Source organism: Streptopelia decaocto (assembly GCF_964273445.1).
Source record: "Streptopelia decaocto genome assembly, chromosome: 7".
Classification (NCBI taxonomy): Eukaryota; Metazoa; Chordata; class Aves; order Columbiformes; family Columbidae; genus Streptopelia; species Streptopelia decaocto.
In genome coordinates this window covers 15,866,373-15,885,858 of record NC_138661.1, presented here as the reverse complement: position 1 = coordinate 15,885,858, position 19,486 = coordinate 15,866,373, and the positions used below count along the sequence as shown (strand labels likewise).

Genomic DNA, 19,486 nt, shown 5'->3' with positions numbered 1-19,486 from the left:
CACAGGGAGGGATGAAAGAATGAACAGCTTGTTCATATTTGAACAATACTATAATGTGAACAAACTGAATGAGCACATGAAGAAGTTTGTATTTCATAGACACAAACACGTACTCTTCCGTAGAGGTTATATTGCTGCCCTCTGCTGCTGGGAGCTTGTGTGGTTCATCTGCCTAACGAGCAGAAAAACAGGCCGTTTGCGAGAAAAGTTTCTGACTGTGCATAACCGTACTGCAGCCGAGTGCCTCGATATATGTACTTCAAAATTGATGAAAGAACGAGCTCCGGGAGTCTGAGAAAGGCTGGGGACCACAGCTCTCTACCCTCTAGTGCTGGTTGGGGTAGGCTGGCCCACTGTGATGGTCTTATCTGTCTGTATCAGCCAGGGGAGCCTTTTCAGGCTCACTTCTGCCCACAGCCAGGTAATTCAGGGTTATCTGCCATCCATGTGCCAACACGGCCTTATTTGGAATAGCTCTGTGTTTAAATTGCTCTCAAACCATCAGGAATCATCATCCCTCACCAGCAGTAGAAAAGGTAAATGGTAATTTTGTCGGAACTTAATGGTGAGGAGTGTACTTTCATAACTGGGTCTAACCTTGAAGCTCCAAATGCCCATGGTGGGTCCTGTAGTGGCACAATTTGGGGTGACTATGACCTTTTAAGTTGTCACTGAAAGGAAAACTGAATGCAATGATCTCCCTCTTTGTGGACAAGCCTATCATCTAACTTGGAAAAATCTGATTTATTCACTAGCGTGTTTTTGACAGACTGTTTACTTGTGGTAAAATTTAATATTACCAGTGTGTAAAATTGAATCTATGCCTATGGAACTGCTCTTGCACCACAGTAATTAATAGCTGTTTACCTCTTAGTGACCTCCAGAATAGTGTGATGAACTGGATACAACCCAAAGGGGTTGAACTCCAAAGGAATGTGTCCAGGCTAGGTAAATGATAAAGAACATACAATCTTATCTGTGAATTTGCATTGGGAAAACTGCCTCATTCGTGACAGTGAGTGACGCTGGCAGCAATTAACTCCTTATGAAACGACCCTCTAGGAAATTACTTTGTATACCTAGATCTTTTAAACCCAAAATAAAAACAGCCCCTTTTATTCAGAAAGCGTGCTGGTGTTGTACAGTGCATCACTGTATCTAAAAATTGCTTGCATGAAGTTCCTTTCTGCATTTCCCTGCATGGAGGGTTTCATGGCTCTGGTTTTACTACCTCAAACAGCTTTGTACATGCTGAGTTAGAAAAACCAAACAGGCAAACAGCAGACATTAAGCAAATGAGCATTCAGTGCTTTACCTGAACAATACAAAGCTGCCCACACACCACACGTAAACAACAACGGAGATGTTAGAGTGGCTGTAAGCAGTGTGGAGGGGTGGATGAGCTGCTGAAAAGCAGCAGCTCCAGCTCTCTTCCCCTGGAAGAAAGGAGTATATTTTTAGAAGCAGTCAGCTCAGCCTCTAAACCAAACCACAAGTACTTGTCAGTGAATATACAGCATTTTCAGACACTTCCTGTGAAGAGCCGAGTAGCAAACAGGAGGACCTGCACGACATCTTCAGGGCAACAGAGAAGCACTTAAAATGCTGCAGGGCAGCTGCTCTCTCTTACTAGTGTAACACACCCACTTACTCATGCTCGCAACCAATGACAAGTATAGCACAAGATATTAAGATGTTTCCCTTTATGTTTGCTTGGGTACAGCAATGTAAAATTGTTATTCAAATAATGAGTCACATGGCAGTCTTGGAGTGGGAGGAACAGCATTTGTTGACAGAGTGACATTTATGTGCAGCATACCAGTGACATACGTCTTTGGCATGACAGGTTTCAACACTGGGGCTTGTCCTTTGTGGTGGTGTTGTTTTATATCTACTAGAAGTTGCATATTGCTTGACAGAAAGTTTCTGTGGATAGTGGTAGGATCTGCTACAGGAGAACTCTCTCCTCAGTACGTGAGGAATGAAGAGTCATCAACTCTACATGCTAATGACCACACAGCGTATCTTCAGGACCACTAGGGTAAAGATCCCGTCAGCAAAACAGGTGAACTTCCTGCCCTGTATTCATGCAGAGAGCATCCAGACTTAACTTGGTATTTCACATTCTCCCTGCTGCATATTTTGTAATTTACTGTTTGTCTAATTAGGCTCCACATCCCAGGTGCAGACCGACTGCCTCTGCAGGGAAGTGGGACCCTCTGCTACAGCATCAGTTCTGACACCTCTGGCCCAAATGTTCTCCCATAATTAAGCATTTACTATCCACTTGAGTTCCACCTCATACAGACATGGATATTTTAACTCTCCAAGGACACCTGACATTTAAGCACAGATTCTACAAGACAGACTCCAAATGAATGGATTTTTTTTTTTGGTGCCAGTATGCTTCCATGTAAACAGAAGTGTGATGCTTAGTACCCCTTATGCATTAACTTTTAAATTTGGGATTTCATCTCTGACTGGAAGTTATCAACTATCACAGAAGACTGCAGTCAAATGGAGTTTGCAAAATGCTAAATACAGAAAGTGTTAATAACAACCATTAAATTAACTGTTGTAAACCAAGCCCTTTGCACATGTATATCCTTCTGAGAAGAGCAGCTTTCAGCGCATAAGATATTTAAACCTGGACTTACTACTCCAAATATCACTCCCAGAACTGTATTAAACATATGCAATTAGGAACAGAGAAACTTTGTTTGATGTTTTTCATGAGGTGCAAGATACTGCCAAAGAAGCCTCAGATCTCTGCAGCTTCTGCAATGGGCAGAAGCAAGCCTAAGAGCGAAAAGAATGTAGGACCAAGGTTAGCAGACAAAAACTGACACAAGTCTGCTGAATTCAAGGAGAGTTAAGCCAGAATAAACCAGCTGAGACACTGTTCCATTTATTTATGAGCAAAACAGACTGTTTTGCACCACACACACTAGACATCAGGATTTGTCATGCAAACACCACTTGCTTGAATCACACCATGTAATTTGGAACATATGCTCTAAAGGAACAGTTGTCACTGATGATACTGGAGTCCTCCAGCACTATCAAAACATTTGTAAGTAACATTCAACTTCCATATTGATATCAAACAATTTTTATCTCAAGAGCAAAGCAGCAACTCTCCTGAGCATCATTTTTTCTTCTGCCTATTTTCTTAGTAGGTTCTCACAGGATCTGCTCTGGTTGTTTTCACTCTGGTGCCTACACATCTTGAACAGTCTGAAAGCACTCAGAAAGCTCTTCTTTTCTCCCTAAATATAAGAAGAAACACTCAGTGCCCCAAACAATACATTTTGGGGTGTTAAAAACTGATAAAGGGAGCACACTCAAACTTTGGAGACAATATCACTTAAGTAAACAGAAAAACAATAGGAAAGATTGCTGTATACTTAACTACATTGGTGCAGTTTTCCTGATGCATCAGCAGTAGTATAGTCTTTGTATTTCCTTTATTAAAAGGATGCTTTTATTACACTGCTTCTGTATAGAAAAAAAATAAGTCTGTGAGTACCAATATAATTATTTTGTTTTAAAAAATACTCTTCAAGCAAAAGTGTGAACCAGAGAACAGCTGAACACAGACCAAGTCAGAGGCACAGATGGGGCAGGAGCAGAACCCCAGGCCATGACTCTCCTTGCCCCAGGGAGCATTTTCACTCACAGGCTATGAAGTCCCACACCATTTGCTCTCTGTGCCCCTCATTCCCTGGGATGACTTGAGGGGTTTTTAATGCAAATTGTCTGTAATATTTAGGCATCAGCAAGGTTAGCAGCTGTATGGGAAATGCAAAATATAGACAAGTTAGAAACTAACTAGAAAAAAATAACATTTACTTCATTTCTTTGATAAATCTCCCCCACTTTCAACTACTTGCTTCTTAGTATATTTTAAAGTGCACTATTCTGCATAGCTGTTTTCCCAAGTGTCTTTACAGTCCTCATTGGTCTATTTAAGTTAGGAAGATAAGTTAACACGGAAATACAAGAAGGCTGCAAACTGAAGGAAAGTGAGAAAAGAGGTGACGGAGGGGAGATAATTCTTTCTCCACTTGTGAATAGAAATAAAGAGGCTTCCTCATATGACATATGACATGTCTCCTCTCCAGATGAGAGGAGACAGTGGGACTGCTGAGGCTTGTGTGGTTTGGAGCGCTGTTGGAGAGCACAAACCACTTGTGAATCCCATGCAAGCCTACCAATGACGGAAAGACAGTCTAAAGCTCAAATTCATTACAGCTGACAGATTAAAACCAGAAGCCATTTCTTACCTGTACATCTTCATGTTATTCAACTGTGAGAATTTGATTAATTAATATTGAAGTGAATTAAAGACCATAGACTTGGCATCCATGGTAAACTGGTGTAGGAATAAAGACAAGTCCAATGTCTCCCAGCATTTTGAAATGAAAGATGTTATCTGTTTTGCATGTGTTTTATACTCTCTTGAAATAGGAAAAAAAAAAAAGCCAAAACACAACAAAACACCCAATCCACTTTTTTTCTAAAATAAATCTATGAAAATTAATTAAGTTTATGAATAATCCTACGTATAATTGGTATTTTAAATATTTTTAATACAGCAACTGAATAAGCCTCAGATTTTAAGCAATTATTGATTTATGCTGTGAACTCTCTGGGGACCAAAAAAAGGTTTACTGACTGTATTGCAGCAGCACCCAGAGACCTCCAACTGCAGGCAGGCACAGTCTGCTAAGGAGTCTGAATACACCTAGGAACAAAAGCCTAGATGGTCTGGAGCAGCAACAACCTAATTATGCCAGAAAGTGGATGAGGAAAGGGTTATGTTGACTTCTACATTTTGAAAGTGTGGAGGGAGCAGCAGCAAAATGGAAGGTTATACATTTAGGAGTTTGCAGTGCTAACTGTGGTAACTCACAGCAGTGTCCCCACTGAGATCAGCAGGAAACAAGTCAGGGGAGGCAAAGGCCCACTGAAAATCCGGATCTGAAGACATCTCCTGTGTCCAACTCCAGTAGATTGGGTTTTTCCTTACTCTTCTCCACATACTTTTACATTTTTTTTTTAAAGTTACAGAAGAAGCCAGAAGCTGGCTTAAAAAAGATATTCTCTGGAGTCTTCTGGATAGATAGCAAAGACAACTGTTGAAATATAACAATACATAAACTTTCTACGATTAATGGCATGTGACTACATGTGGCTCTCCTGGCTTCCTTTCACACCACAAATGCAGTTTTGCTATTCTGATTTCCCAGAGCCTTGGTCTTCTGGAACTACACTACCATCAGTACTAGCCTCCCTGCTTCTAGATAGGTCAGCTTTGTAAAGCAATTTTTGTTTGCATCTAGCCTTTTAAGGGATGAGAAACACATGCTATGCAAAACAAATCTTGTATGCCAGTGTTTAAAAGACTATAGTCCTAGGAGAAGTCTTCAGTTTTATTTTCCTCCTTTCATGGCACGTGAACTGTAACTCTTTCACGACAGCAGTCCAGCATGAAACTACAACAGAGCCCAGATCAATTTCCTCCGATCAAGCATCTCAAACTGAGGTACAGTGACACAGAGCAGCTGCCGGGACGTACCTTTGTCTCCTCCTGCCTCCCAGGACTGGCAGCAACTGAGATCTAGTATCTGAACACATCTCTGGACAAAGACCAGAAGGGCTGCTGATGGGGAAGGGAGCTGAAGGATGATTCAGTGATCTGCACCCCACTGGCACAAGAAAAGTGATTGTTCTAAAGCTCAGAGCTTTTTCCCAGGCTTCTGCTCAGAGGGCCAAATGCCTTTTTCTTTCTTTTTTTTTTTTTTTTTTTTTTTTTTTTTTTTTTTTTTTTAAGTGAAACCAACCGGTTATAAAACAGGCCTTTGTGCAAGCGCGAGTGCTACAATTAGATGGCACACACTACAGTACAAGTACAGTACAGCCCATGGAGGCTGCTGAGCAATCGCAGCTGCCATGGACATCAGCAAGGGAGGAGGACTACAAGGAAGCTCAGAGGAAGAGCTCAGAGCACAGCAGCATTGCAACCTCAATCACTGAATTGCAATAAATTATATTAAAGGTGAGCAGCATTAAAATTAGAGGGATCTGCCATGCAATTGCTTTAATGCAAATTCAGGAAAGGTGCATATCCTTGTATCTGTGGAGCAGCAGCTTATTCTGTGAAAGAACTGCTTGCCCTCTGAAAGTACATGGTTAGTAACCACCACCAAACCAACCTGCATTGTCATGTGGCAACGAGCATTAAAAGCACTGCTTGTGAACAGTCAAAATCAAGACAATCACAGCATCTATATGAAGCATTTGGCAGTGCTCTCTCAAATAGTTCACCTGTTCTTGAAACAGTCAAATTTTCAAGAAATACAGGTTTTTATACTTCAAAAAAGGAAAGAAAAAATCCTTCCGAATATATAACCCCCCCCTCAAACTTCCCTCATCTTTATATTGATATTTCTAGGTTTACAAGTGGTTGTGCTTTTGTTGTTGTTTGTTTAAATAAACAAAATGTAGAGAACTAAAAAGTCAAGTTTCTGGCCACCCCTCTTAGAATTTGTGTTTTTACCTCCGGCAAGAGATACTTTTGAGCCTGTTCTGGAGCTTTTAGTTCATATATTACAAATGCCAAGTATGCCAACACACAATCTTCCTCTCGCATCCGAAGATTTGGTTAGTACTTTGGGTCTATTAATAATTTTCTTCACATTAGATAAACTGCTCTGAAAACCAAGTGATTCAAAATATTCCTACCACATTCATGGACACTTTTTCAGAGAGCTTAACATACAGGAGCTCACGATTTACCTGCAACATCAATATCTGTGGTTAGCAGACAGGGATCTAAACCACCACAAGTTCAAATAAACCATTGATTTCAGAAATACAGTTTAAGATACTTTTCACAATAGTTTTAGCAGTACTTTGTATTTTCCACCTTCACATGCTCTCTGCTTTATTGATTCTAATTCCAACTGACTTTTCCAAGTCAGCCTCCAAACTATAACAGCATGAACACTCAAACACCACCAGCGAGCATTGATGAGGGCTGGGCTTTAAACAGTTTTCCAGGTTTCCCTCCATAGTAGAGATTGAAATATCATCCATCTAAGGAGGGTGTACTAAAGGCTTTGATATTGTCCTTCTGCAAGCAACCTTCCTTTCTTTGAACCTCAGGGCACAACAAGAAAACCAATGCCTAGTATTAAATATGCAGGGTTGCTATGGAAAAAGACATCATGTCACAATGAAAATCTTGGTTTGACCTCCCATACATGTTTTTAAAAGTTTTCCAGCCTAAATCTAACATTTCTTGAGTAGCTGACTTTGCAACTTAAAGAATATTCCTTTAATATGCTTATTTCCTTAGAAGACAATCGTAGAATAATTTTGGTTGGAAGAGACCCTCAGGATCGAGTCCAACCATAACCCAACTCTAGCACTAAACCATGTCCCTAAACCGCTCTTCTATAAGCCTTTTAAACACCTCCGGGGCTGGTGACTCAACCACTTCCTTGGGCAGCCTGTTCCAATGCCTCACAACCCTTTCTGTGAAGAAATTTTTCCTAACATCCAATCTGAACCTTCCCTGGTGCAACTTGAGGTCATAAACAAAACATCAACAAAAACAAGTTCACATTGATCCTTCCACAAACCATCTTGGATCAGAATGCAACTCTGCTAACTTATGCAGGGAGTGACCCTACGTAAGTTACCCAGAACGCCTCTGTTCTTCATTTTACCCAGCACTACCCTCCCAGTTTCTGCTCTATCACCAGACCTAGTTGCTACAGCTTTACCCATGTTCCTAGTCACTCCAATTCTTCTCCCCTCCATACTGCAGTGTTTCTCATTAGGTTGCACATCTGGTGCGAGAATCTCCCCACTCTGAATGGAGACAAGGACTGGCATGGGCTTGGAATGGAGACACTGTCCCATCCCTCTCCAGGAGCAACCAGCATAGCTATCTGCATCAGATGAGGCATACGGTTCCTGAGTCGCAGCTTCCCACACCTTTGTATACCCTCTCCTTGCTTTCAGTACAAAACCAGCCTCTAGCCCGCCCACAAAAATTCAGAAATACAAGAACAATATCACACAGTGGGGAAAAAAAGCAACAAACTTTTAGCACAATTTAGTTTGTACATATACAAACAAGAGTTTGCAGAACCTCATACCATAGCCGAAGATGAGCAGATTTCCATGCACATTCCTGTCGAAGGTCAGTTCTCAGCAAAGCTTCAAGCCGTCAAATTCCACACCACAGCTGTCTTCTCAGAGGCATCGCACTTCACATCTGCCTCATCCAAATTCCAGTTCTCTGTAGCAGAGCATAAACCGTTGCACAACTCCCATGAGAAACTTTACTCCAATTGGCATATAAACCTGAAAGTTTCAATCTATACAAAAAAATGTAAGCAAGTGAGATGCACGTTATTTTATTCTGCACAACATTTTATATAATAGTGGGACTAGGAACATATTTTTAAAAGAAATATCATGGACTGCAATGATTAATTTTAGTCAAGTTACTCAAGCTTTTCTTCACCCCCACTCTAACATATCACTTCTGCACTTGCACGAGCACGTGGTGTATAACTGAGAATTACCCTTAACATTTTTACAGTAACGAGAGCCTGTTTATACTATCTCCAATTAAAAAAACAAACAAACAAACAAAAACACATTGATAACACTGGCAATAACATTTTAACAAAAAGCTTCCAGGAGCCCTAGAATTACATTAATACAGATTTGTCGAGCAAAGATTAAGCAACAGCAATTCACGTGATTTAGAGTCACAGCATTAGCTAGACTATAGTTCCTTTTCCAAAGAATGTTACAAGAACTTAAACGTATTAAAATGTGCACACACTTTCATAGAAAAAAATGAAACGCTAAAGGCTGCATGATGAAATAAATAAAATCTTTATTGAAATATTGTAGTTCCAAGTTTATAAATATAGATAATCTTATAATAGATAAGATTTACAAAAAAATCTCATCATTAAGATTCTCCACATCAATTCCATCTCCTTTATAAATTCACTGATGGGTGCAAAACTCTTTAATTTTTACTTGGAGAAATCTCTCGTACTGCTTTGTTACCCATCTGGTTCAGAAACAAACTGGCTAATACGTCTCTGGGTTAGATCCAAAAATCTTGGTGTCCCATGGGACCAGAGTTCCTATCCCGGTAAAACCCCCATAGCACTTGTACATTTCTGCTGCTTCTTTCACAACTTTTTCAAAGTAGCATATCTTCAAAATACACAGGAGCTTTTCACAGATGTTTCTTCAGCATTCACAATTCAGGCACCCCACACAAATTTTAACTGTGCAGTCCAGAACTGTAGGTGCATTTTAAGCATTCTTAATGCTTTCAAAACTGAGGATATGTTGGTGCTGCCAGATGTGGATGGTGTGCTGAAATTATTTACCTGGCATGCAGAACAGCTGGAGCTCATGCCATCGCACTAAAATGCTTAAAGAGACAATAAAACTGCCCAAGTAGAGCACAATTGTTAAGGCACAATAAAAGACTTCACTTCCAGGCACTATCACTAGTCAGAAAGAGACACAGATATCTGACTTGGACACGAAGAGGTGTCCTGTTCTGATAAGGTAAAATGAGACTTTTTTTCTCATCTTTCTCACCAGTTAATTTAGACCTCTCCTTTTTCTTTTTAAAAACAAACAAAAACCTTTTTGCTGACAGTATTATGTCTACTTAGATGCACTATCTAGGAACCTCAACACCAATTCATAACTAGTAACTCTGTTTAGCAGCAGAATGCCTGGAAGTAACCTAATTTGTGTCTAACTGTAGGGGTTTAAGCCCAGCAGTTTGAATATCAGCACTTCTATTACTATTTTCAAAATGAGGTGAAAATAAGTCTTCTAACAGGAACATCAGCAAAATGACAGGAATCTTATGGGAGTCCCATTAATATTTCTTCTGAACAGGTGATTTAAATCATTATCTGAAAAATACAAGAAGTTTCACTTAGACTGATGGAAGACTGGACCAGGTAACAAATAATTACCTCTCTGTTTCTAGAGTGTACATGGCCTAATTGTTCTAAGTCTTTCCAGCAGGGGAAACTGTTTATCTATTAGGGTACTGCATATTTCATAATCCAAAAGCATTTGACAATACTCAATATTTTATTACAAAAATTCTATTAAGCTTAATATTATCTCACAGGCCAATTTCACAAAACGACAGTAACTATAAATTCAGGTACTTTTCTTTATCCCAGTACACAGATCACAGGTCAGCTTTTTAACATTTATAGCAGTTTTTTAGTGTTCAGCAGATGTTACTCTATTTGCTAAACAATATCGGACTGCAAAATTGCTCTTACTGTTGATAGATCAATAATGACATGGGATAAGTCATTATCTCCGTGGCAACAGAATTGTGGCTGTTAGAGGAATATTGCGCATGTTGCTGCTGTGACTCGGCCAGGCATGCCTCGGCTTCCTCACGCAGGTGCTCTCTCTGCAAGCCTGGTATGCCCAGAGTACTGACAACCAAGGGCACCTCTTGGACTACAGAGGATGGACCTTGAACAGTGGTTACATGATTCCAGAAGGAGCATAACCTGACACAGGTTTATTAGACATCAGCTTGATTTTCTTATTTCACTTTTTATTTTTTATTAATCACCTCCTTGGAGAAATAACTAGAATAAAGTTCAGGAATTGTTTCCTTTTTTTTTTTTTTTCCATATTGCACAACCTTGTACCATGTTGACCACAACATATAAACCACAGAAAGCAGTAACCTTTCTGTGTCTTGATCAGCATGACCATGCCTGTCTTCTGATGTTCTGCTGAAAACAAAACATACTGACACATGAAATGCAGTGTTCATCAACAATACATGAACTTTGCCCTTAGATTCATAACAGTATTTCTTCATACATACATATATTTTCAAACACTTTTAAAAATCTTCATGGCTATCCATGTGATGAGAAACTGCAAGTTTGCCACAATTCCCTTTGTAATTTGATCTAATTAAATAGAAAGCAACAAGGTAATGCCTGAAGGTCGTTTCATAGAAAGTGAAAAATGAGTTGTCATTTAAGCATCAACTGGATTCCATAAAAATCAAGAACTAGAAAACAGTCTTCTGAACACAGAATACAAGCTGGGCTTGTTAGTAAAGCTCTCACATGAGCAGAATTGGGTGGAAAAAAATTCTTTTCCTTACAAATGCAAATAATACAAGTGACCATTAACATACCATAAGTCCAGATGCCAGAGCTGCAATGTAAATTAATACTCAGAAATACACTTTGATTTGTCATTTGTGAAAGACTGTGGTTTATTACAGTGGAAAACTTTTCAACACTTTCTTCTACTTACAGGATGGACCTTGCTGCTGTAGGAAATGTCCACATTCTGCTTCAAGTTCTTGAAAAGCGTCCACATCTGCCCAGGAATTAAAATGAAGTTGCCTGCACATGCAGATGTTTTCAGGTTCTAAATTCAGTGCTTCTCTGGCTGATGCTGGGCAGTTCTGCACGTCTTCCAGCACCAACTGAACAAACCATTTTGCAAAAACAACCAGCCACCCCAATCTTGCTCCCATCTCTCCACCTAGCTGCCACCTCCACCAGCTGTTCCAGCAACAAGCCAAGCTGTGCAAAGCTATCGGTTACCCAGCTCTCCTCTCCCAGTACTGAGGCAAAGCACGCAAAGTGCTGGTTTCCCAGTGGGATAAACCGCCAGCTTCATCCCATTAAAAAGCAACCAGAACTGAGCAAGTGAACGCAAAGAGGCCACTAGACACAGGCAAAGGTACCGGGGCGCCAGACCCACCCCGCACTGCCCACAGGACACCCCCGCCGCCGCCTGTCGGGGCTCAAGGCCTCGACTCGCTGCCGCTGCTCTTTCGAGGACGCGCACGTTTGTACGCGCGTCCCCCAGCCCAGGCATCCGGTACCCGGTACCCCCCGCCCCGCCCCCCTCTCCCGGGATTTCATCCAGCCGTTAAACGCCGTCTTGACTCCCGGCTCTACCGCAGCCCGTACCACCGAAAGGCCAGGGAAGAAAGCCCAAACCCCATTCCCAGTCCCACCACGGAACACATCGGCTCCGCGGAGCCCCCGGGCCCTGCCGCACGCCAGCTCGAAGGGAGCAGCTGAGCACAGCGACGGCCGCCCCACGGGTCTCTCTGCCGCGCTGCCCTCTCTTCCCTCCGCGCCGCTCGGCCTTTGCCCGGCCGCCCCGCGGGGCCGGCGGTGAGGCGGGGGGGCCGGGACGCAGCGGAGCAGCGAATCCCCAGCCGCGCCAGGCCCCACGGCCACGAGTCCGGCTATCACCCGGAACCGGAAAGAGCTATACGCTAATCACACCTCCCCGGGGCTTCCCGAGCAAAACAGCGACACCGGGGAAACCTGATCAATCGCGTCTGCGGAGTGGGCGGGGATTAACCAAATCATATTAGATTGATAGGAGCTTCTGCCAATGTAGCTTCAGCGGTGGAATGCCCTCCACAAATAGGAAAGCAAGATAGCCTCAGGGTTGCTGGGGTGGGACAAAACTCCTTGTTTCTTCACGCTACTGGCTGTTGGTGTTGATTGGCGGGTGGTTAGTCCTACGTAGAGGAGACGCTTCCCCGTGACCTTTCCTGCTCTCCGCCAATAAGCGGTTGGCGCTGGTTCGGGGCCGGCGGAGCGCGGCGGGGCCCGGCAGTGGGTGTGGGCGGGCGGTCGGGGCAGCATGAGGGGGCTGCTGTGCGCGGCCTGGCGCGTGGGAGCCGCCGCCGCGCGGGGCCGGGCCGGGCGGGCCCTGAGCCAGGCGGCCTCCGAGAGCGGCGGCGCCGAGGGCGGCGGCTCGGGGTCGCGGGAGGCGGTGGAGCGGCTGGTGCGGGAGCACCCGGTGGTGGTGTTCATGAAGGGCAGCCCGGAGCAGCCGCTCTGCGGCTTTAGCAACGCCGTCGTGCAGATCTTGCGCCTGCACGGCGTGGAGGACTACCGTGCCCACGACGTCCTGCAGGACCCCGACCTCCGCCAAGGTCAGCAGCGGGCCGGGGCCGGGCGCGGCGGCTGCCCGGGTCACCTTTGGGTGCCGCGTCCCGCGGCAGCGGCGCTCGCATACAGCCCGAGCCGGTCCCGGCTTCCCTGCGCGGAACGCCGCTGCTGCGGGCGGAGCAGAGGCCCCAGGGACCAGTGTCCCCGTGGGACAGGCCCTCGGGAGGCTCCGGCGTGTGTGGCGCTGCGGGGGTCGGGGTCGCCGCCCGCCTCGCACTGGCCTCGCTCGCTTTGCTCCGTTCGCTCGCTTGGGATTTCTGGCTGGTTGGTCTGCGCTGCGAGCAGGATACATCCTGTTCTTGGGGGCTGTGGGATTCCAGGCCTGTCACAAATGTGCTGTTGGGGTTGCTTTGCCTGCACATCCCCCTTTGGTTTCTGTAACCTTTGTCCAAGGGTGTCTTAGTTATCTGTAGAATGCAGTGCTGCTGATGGGGCGACTCTGAGCACAGCACTTGTTTCCTTCACCTGAACTCTGGCTTGTGCTAGGTGATCTAAGAGGTTATTGCCCTTCTGGCTACCTGAGCTTTAAATGGAAAGTGGTTTAAGCCAGACTGTTTGGCTGGTTGCAGTTACAGCATACACTTGCACAATGTCATGCTGGTTCTCTGGTGCTTAAAGAAGTTGTTCTGTTCTCTTCCATGCACCAGCTTGTGCATTTGTCTGACAGCATGGAGAGCCAGCTCAGCTTCTTCACTGATCAGTGAGGGTGCGAGTTGAACTAGCTTGTTGCACTGAGAGCTGAGCGCCAGAGCCAGCACCAGGGCTGGAGCCTTGATGTGAAGAGCTGGGGAACAATACAGCGCTGCTTTCAAGGCCAGCAGGCTGTCCTGTTGCTTCAGCTGTATTACCTGCTGCACCCTAAAAAGCCAGTATGTGGCTGCTTCTGCGGACAGCAGTCTCCAACAGAGGAGAGGGCAGTGCTGCTGGAAGCTGTAGCTCTGTAGGTTGCCAAGTGTGTGTCAGTGGGGGCCGCCTGAGGCCCTCTGTGTCTCCTAGAGCTGCCCTTAGGTACCAGAAAGTTAATATGCAACATGTGACGCTTTCCTAAGCCCCTTGTGAATGTAATCTGTACTGCATGCATGTGGGGTTAGTGAGGGGGTGCTAAACCTTTAGCTGTGAAAATATCTAATAGCTCCAATTTAGCTAAAGATTGATCTGCATGGAGCTTACTATAAATGAGCTGCTCACCAGCTTTGTATTCAGATGCAGAGAACTTAAATGTTTGCATATATGTAAACTTACACCATTTGTAGTAGGGGCTGGCTGTTTGCAGAGATGCTGGTTCAGGCATGTTTGAAGTGGTGACTCGATTCTTTCCTGTATCTGTTGAAACATCTTATTTTCAGTTTGTTACAGTTCAACTGCTGAAACTTGCTTTGTGCTAAAATATGTCTAGCTGTAAAACTAAAACAACTCACCTCCTTGCCTTTTCACCTAAAAGGGCTCAGGCCTGTGAAACTAAATATTTGCTGCTACTTCATGTGATTTACCTAAACTTCACTATTAAAGCCAGTTTACGAGACCTCAGCGCTCTCTCCTGCATGATGGTTCCACGGTTATCCACATTTCTCCGAGTTGGATCTGCCATAAGTGATCCTACTCTCAGCTGATGGACAGCATTAGGCTGGTTTAGGTCTCTAAGGTGGCAGAGAAGCTTGGGATTACATACTGGAAAAGTGGTGGTTTGAACTGTTGTGGTGGTTCTGGTTTCACAGTCACCTCAAAGTGTGCTAGCTCAGCTGTCAAACTTCAAACCTCATCTGTGGAGTGCGATATTTGCAAAGCAAACTGCTTCTAAAGAGAAGCTGCAGCCTCTGAAGTGCAGGGGAAAAGGGGCCCCTTGTGGTGTCTGCGCTGCTGAAGGATTTATCCCAAAAGCACATCCTGAGGACAGCAGGCATAGACCAGGCTGACTTGCTTTAACGCTACCAGAACAGCATTGGTAACTGCTCTGGTAAGCCAGGAGCTGGTTACTGGGTCAGGAGGTGGGCAGTTTGGGGTCTGTTTGAGCCCCGGCACGAGGCTGTTTAAAGCACCTTGTCCCACACATGGACTGCAGCATACCGAGCAGCTAAGCTCAATGGCATTCTTATTTTTACCTGAAATTGAGTAGATCCTTAAAAGTACTGTTGGTGCTTGTATGTATGGGGAGTTGGGTCCTTGAAGAAAATATTTCTGTAAAAAAATAAATGGATGCAAATATTATCTTGGAATGCCTATTAGCAGTAAGTTTATTATGCAGACCCCTTGGTTCTCAATTCATGTTAGTATTACAATATGCTAACAAAACCAAATCCTATTTTGAATCTGCAGTGGCTCCTTTGAGTAGGGTTATCCTTAAGCATGTTTTAATATTGGGACTCAGTTTTTCGTTGCGACTGTTATGGGTTAAAAGATTTTTAGGACAGTTTGAGCACTTCCAAGTGCTCAAAGGTTAAGGAGTGTTTAAGAAAAGTACTGCTAAACACAAGCTGACATCAAAGCTTATAATTTCTGGAATTGTATCTAAACAGTTGAGAGAGGTTTTAATGAGATACTAAGGAAGAAGTTACAGGTGGTGTTGCTGGAGATTAAGTTATATGATTGTGGATTCCTTTTGGCCTTGATTTATATGCTAAACTTGCTGTTTTAGACTTTGGAAACATTAGGTGTCCCTGCATGAAGTCTTAAGTAAAAATCTAGCTCATGTTGTGCTTCATAGTTAGGAGCACTTTGTCACAATGATTTTTTTTTTTTTTTTCCTCTAGATTATTTTAGTGGATTTTAAAAACACACTGGTATTTGACTAAGGGGAATTATTAGCTCTGTTTCATATTTTATGCATTAAAATCGTAATGCTGTTGCATATTTATGCACTTATGCATAGTTTTTAAAAAAGAAAGAGTTTTCAGTTCCAGTAAAGTAAGCATAATTTGCTAACATGGTTATTTTTTTCTCTGAAATATTTTGGGTTTTTCTTCTACAGTCTTTAGACATTCAAATGTTTTTGAAGGGGAAAGCAAATTCCCCTGTGTCTTCTCCTATTCAGGCCTAATATTTGCTGTTAGTACTTTGGCAGCTTGTGCTAAAGCTGGTGCCTGTTTGTTTGGAGGGTTGACTTGCAAGGAGAATGGGCGCTCTGTTTTTTATAGCCTTAATTTTGCTGTAAAGCTTCCTGCCTTTGGTAGAAAACCAACAGGCCTTGCGTATTGAAAAATTTTTAAAATGTTGAATTTAAAACTTGGTATCTAAGCAAATGCTGGTGGACTTGGTATTAGAGCACACAGACATAGAATTTAAAAATTTCCTCTGCTCCATAAATAATGGCTTTGTTTGAAGCCATTTGTTTGAAGTGGCAAATTTCTTCTAATGATTCTTCTTTATGTTTTTTTCATGATGTCTTTAAGTGCAAGTCGAGATTTGATTTACACCAAATATTTTTGGATATTCCTACGTTTGTCTTCTATGAAGTATAGTTTTAAACTTCAATTCTGTACTTCACAATTGCAACTAGAGCTCTGTTTTGTTTAGTGTGTACTTACAAGAGACTTCAGCCTTTGCCCCTCCCGTGGGCTGTAAGGTCTGGCAATGAAAGATAAAGCAATTTGAAATTCGTAAGTCTTCTAGAGGGGCGGACATATCTTGCAACTGAAATTGCAGTAGTAGGTATAACTGTATGAATTCAGTAAGAACATAAAATATTTTAAATGTCCCTTTGGGAAATATAAAGAGTAACTGAATGTAAACAGTTCTCAATGTTTTTTCAAGACTTCTAATTTCTTTAATTGATTGAAAAATATTAGCTTGTTTCCTGGGAGGGAAAAGAGACACTACCTTTTTCCAGTTCCCGTTTGAAGTTGGTGTAGTAGCCAACTCCATATCTTTCAACCTACGTCTCTGAGTTGGAATTAGAACCAAACCTAACTTTAACATAGTTTTGCTGATAGCACTTCTGTTATATAGATATATTTTTGCCTCAATGGGAAAGAAGTGAAAATACAAGTAGTTCTCTCAGGCTGAAGCAATGCATTCTGTTGAAAAACCCATTCTATTTCGAGAGGGTGGGGAAAACTTTTAATTTATTTTTTTTTTCTTATGCAGGAATAAAGAACTACTCCAACTGGCCAACCATCCCACAAGTATACCTCAACGGTGAATTTGTTGGTGGCTGTGACATACTCCTCCAGATGCATCAGAATGGAGATCTTGTAGAAGAGCTGAAGAAGTTGGGAATCCGTTCAGCGCTTCTGGATGCAGAAAAAGACCAAGACAAAAAGTAAATGAGCAAAAAAGATGCTGTGAGAAGAATAAAGCAAATCTTCAATAAGAACTTGTTACCAGTAAAGCCTTACATACTTTAGCTCAAAGAAGGCATCTTTTTGAACTGACACTAAGATTTATTTGTGAATGTCTGTTAGCTCATGGTAAATGTAGTGACCTTGGTATTTTGATTTACAGATATTGTGAAAATTTGAGTATAACCACTGCACTGTAAAGCATACATTTGTGGAAATTGTGTTTAAAGGAAAAAAAAGTTCACTTCAAAAAGCATTCGCTTCTTGATTGAGGTGGGAGTAAACCAAAAGAGCTAATAATATCTTTATGTATTTTGAGCTTGTGTTTCTCTGTTCTTTGCTACACAAATCTGTGCAAACAGTGTTTGCATTCCCTTGCTCCTCTTCAAAAAGTGTTAAGTAAGAGTGCGTCAGTTTTGCTGTATAACTCCTGGTGATAAGACTTCCTGAGAGCCTGTAAAACTTCTGTGATCACATATGGTGTAGGAGAAAAATAATCTTCAAACAATTTAGAAGTAAAAGATTATAAGAGAGTGCATGAAATATACTTTTATTCCAAAGGGTAAAAATAAACAGACTTTTACAAATAAATGTATAATGGTCGTTATTACTTTATAACATTCTGATTTGTGCCTAAAGATATTATAAAACCTTTTCTACCTCTTGCAAAGCAGCTTTCCCTCCCTGCTCATATACTTTGTGTATTGCAGTTCTGTGTCAGTGCTAAAATGTGGTAATTGTTTTAGGCTTCAGTATTCTACCTTGAAATAGTACAGGAGAATACTTCAGTTACTACTGTAATTGTGTATTATTTACTAGTTACTAAGTTATCCTTTTATATTTGTTGTATTTCCAAGTATTTTCTCCTGGCTGCTGTGAAGAATATGGTTTTCAAACATGGGATTAACAGATTAAATGTTTCCTGTAGATGAGGTTCTTAGGGACATCGTTTAGAGGTAGACTTGACAGTGGTAGGTTAATGGTTGGACTCAATCTTAAAGGTCTTTTCCAACCAAAACAATTTTACGATTCTGTGTAGGTGAGTGCAGCAGAGAGGCTACTGAATAGATAAATATTTCTTTGTGGAAAGTCTCTGAAGTCTTCAATACAAATCTAACCACATTGCCCTACATTATAACAAATTATATTAACCAGTGGAGCTTCAGCTATACAGCAGTACTGCTAAGGTTAAAAGCTAACCAAGCTGTTTCTAAATGCAGTTTAATTTTATTATTATAAACCAGTTTGCATGTCAATTAGGCAAATGGTTGGAAATAAACTGTATTTCATGTTGATTGCTGACAGTAGTTCCTCTTTATTTTAAATTACTATTTTAATGAAACTGATACTACTGATTTTAAACCTAAAATGTTTTCCACTGCACAGGATGGAAAACGTGTTTTAGAGAAAGGAAGAAGTATGAGTGGTCACTGGAAGGGGAAGTCAGGACTGGAACTTGTAGGCAAGAGAGATTTGATGTAAGTTCCAGTTCTAAATCTCTCCTGTCCACTTGTGCAAGCTGTCCAGTGGAGAAACTATACTGGTACGTTCTTCACAGAATATGGTAGTGGTAAGCTGGTTATGGTAAGTTTACTGTATAGTTTTAATGCAGTCAGCATCACTGGGATTAATAAACCCAGTGTGTATGTTCTCTGTGTTCTCCCTTGTTCATGACAGCTGCCCAGTACTGGTGGAGTTGACTGAATGACCACTGGATATGAGTTACTCCGGGAGGCACTCAGCTGTAGGTACAAGTGCAAGATTTCTGTGTTCACAGACAACATCGCATTCACGAAATGCAAAGCTTTAGGTAGTGCTGAGCATGCCAGTGCTGTCTCTCTTTGAATCCAGATTAAATAGGCTTTCTTATGTCTAATGTTTCACAAGTAGTTTTTGCCATTCTAAATGTAGAATGATGTTTAGAAAAATAAATGAATTTCAGAAGTCTTTGCTTATTCATGTCAAAAGGCCTATTGAATTGGATGTACACAGTGAGCAAATAGTAAGGTAACTTGAAAATGAAATGACTTTCTGCTTCAACGTTTAACTCTTAGTCTGCCTACTAAATAAATCTATTAAAAAACAAAACCCCAAATCTGCTGTTTCACAGAGCTCTGTTCTTTATTGTTTTGCAAGAGCTGAATGTTTTTTCAGTACTATCTGCTAGTCATT

General features: G+C 42.1%; 1 protein-coding gene and 2 long non-coding RNA genes across 3 annotated transcripts; 1 reads left to right on the top strand and 2 right to left on the bottom strand.

The window, feature by feature from the left end:
• Window positions 1-2,944: 2,944 nt before the first annotated feature.
• Window positions 2,945-8,408, bottom strand: LOC309442705. The gene is made up of 3 exons (XR_014184656.1): window positions 8,172-8,408; window positions 3,413-3,498; window positions 2,945-3,269 (listed from the first exon to the last, which is right to left on the bottom strand). It is a non-coding gene; the product is annotated as an uncharacterized lncRNA (long non-coding RNA).
• A 495-nt stretch (window positions 8,409-8,903) lies between these two features.
• Window positions 8,904-12,364, bottom strand: LOC309442659. The gene is made up of 2 exons (XR_014184645.1): window positions 11,371-12,364; window positions 8,904-9,977 (listed from the first exon to the last, which is right to left on the bottom strand). It is a non-coding gene; the product is annotated as an uncharacterized lncRNA (long non-coding RNA).
• Window positions 12,365-12,687: 323 nt separating this feature from the next.
• Window positions 12,688-18,609, top strand: GLRX5 (glutaredoxin 5). Its single transcript, XM_082057793.1, has 2 exons — window positions 12,688-13,024; window positions 17,121-18,609. The coding sequence occupies exons 1-2, from the start codon at window positions 12,730-12,732 to the stop codon at window positions 17,297-17,299; spliced, it is 474 nt and encodes a 157-aa protein (XP_081913919.1). The 5' UTR covers window positions 12,688-12,729; the 3' UTR covers window positions 17,300-18,609.
• The last annotated feature ends 877 nt before the right edge of the window (window positions 18,610-19,486 follow it).

Bases quoted from the DNA above. Each gene is read 5' to 3' on its own strand.
- GLRX5 (XM_082057793.1), top strand. From the start codon at position 12,730: ATGAGGGGGCTGCTGTGCGCGGCCTGGCGCGTGGGAGCCGCCGCCGCG. The intron at 13,025-17,120 runs GTCAGCAGCGGG...TTTCTTATGCAG, and splicing joins GGACCCCGACCTCCGCCAAG to GAATAAAGAACTACTCCAAC.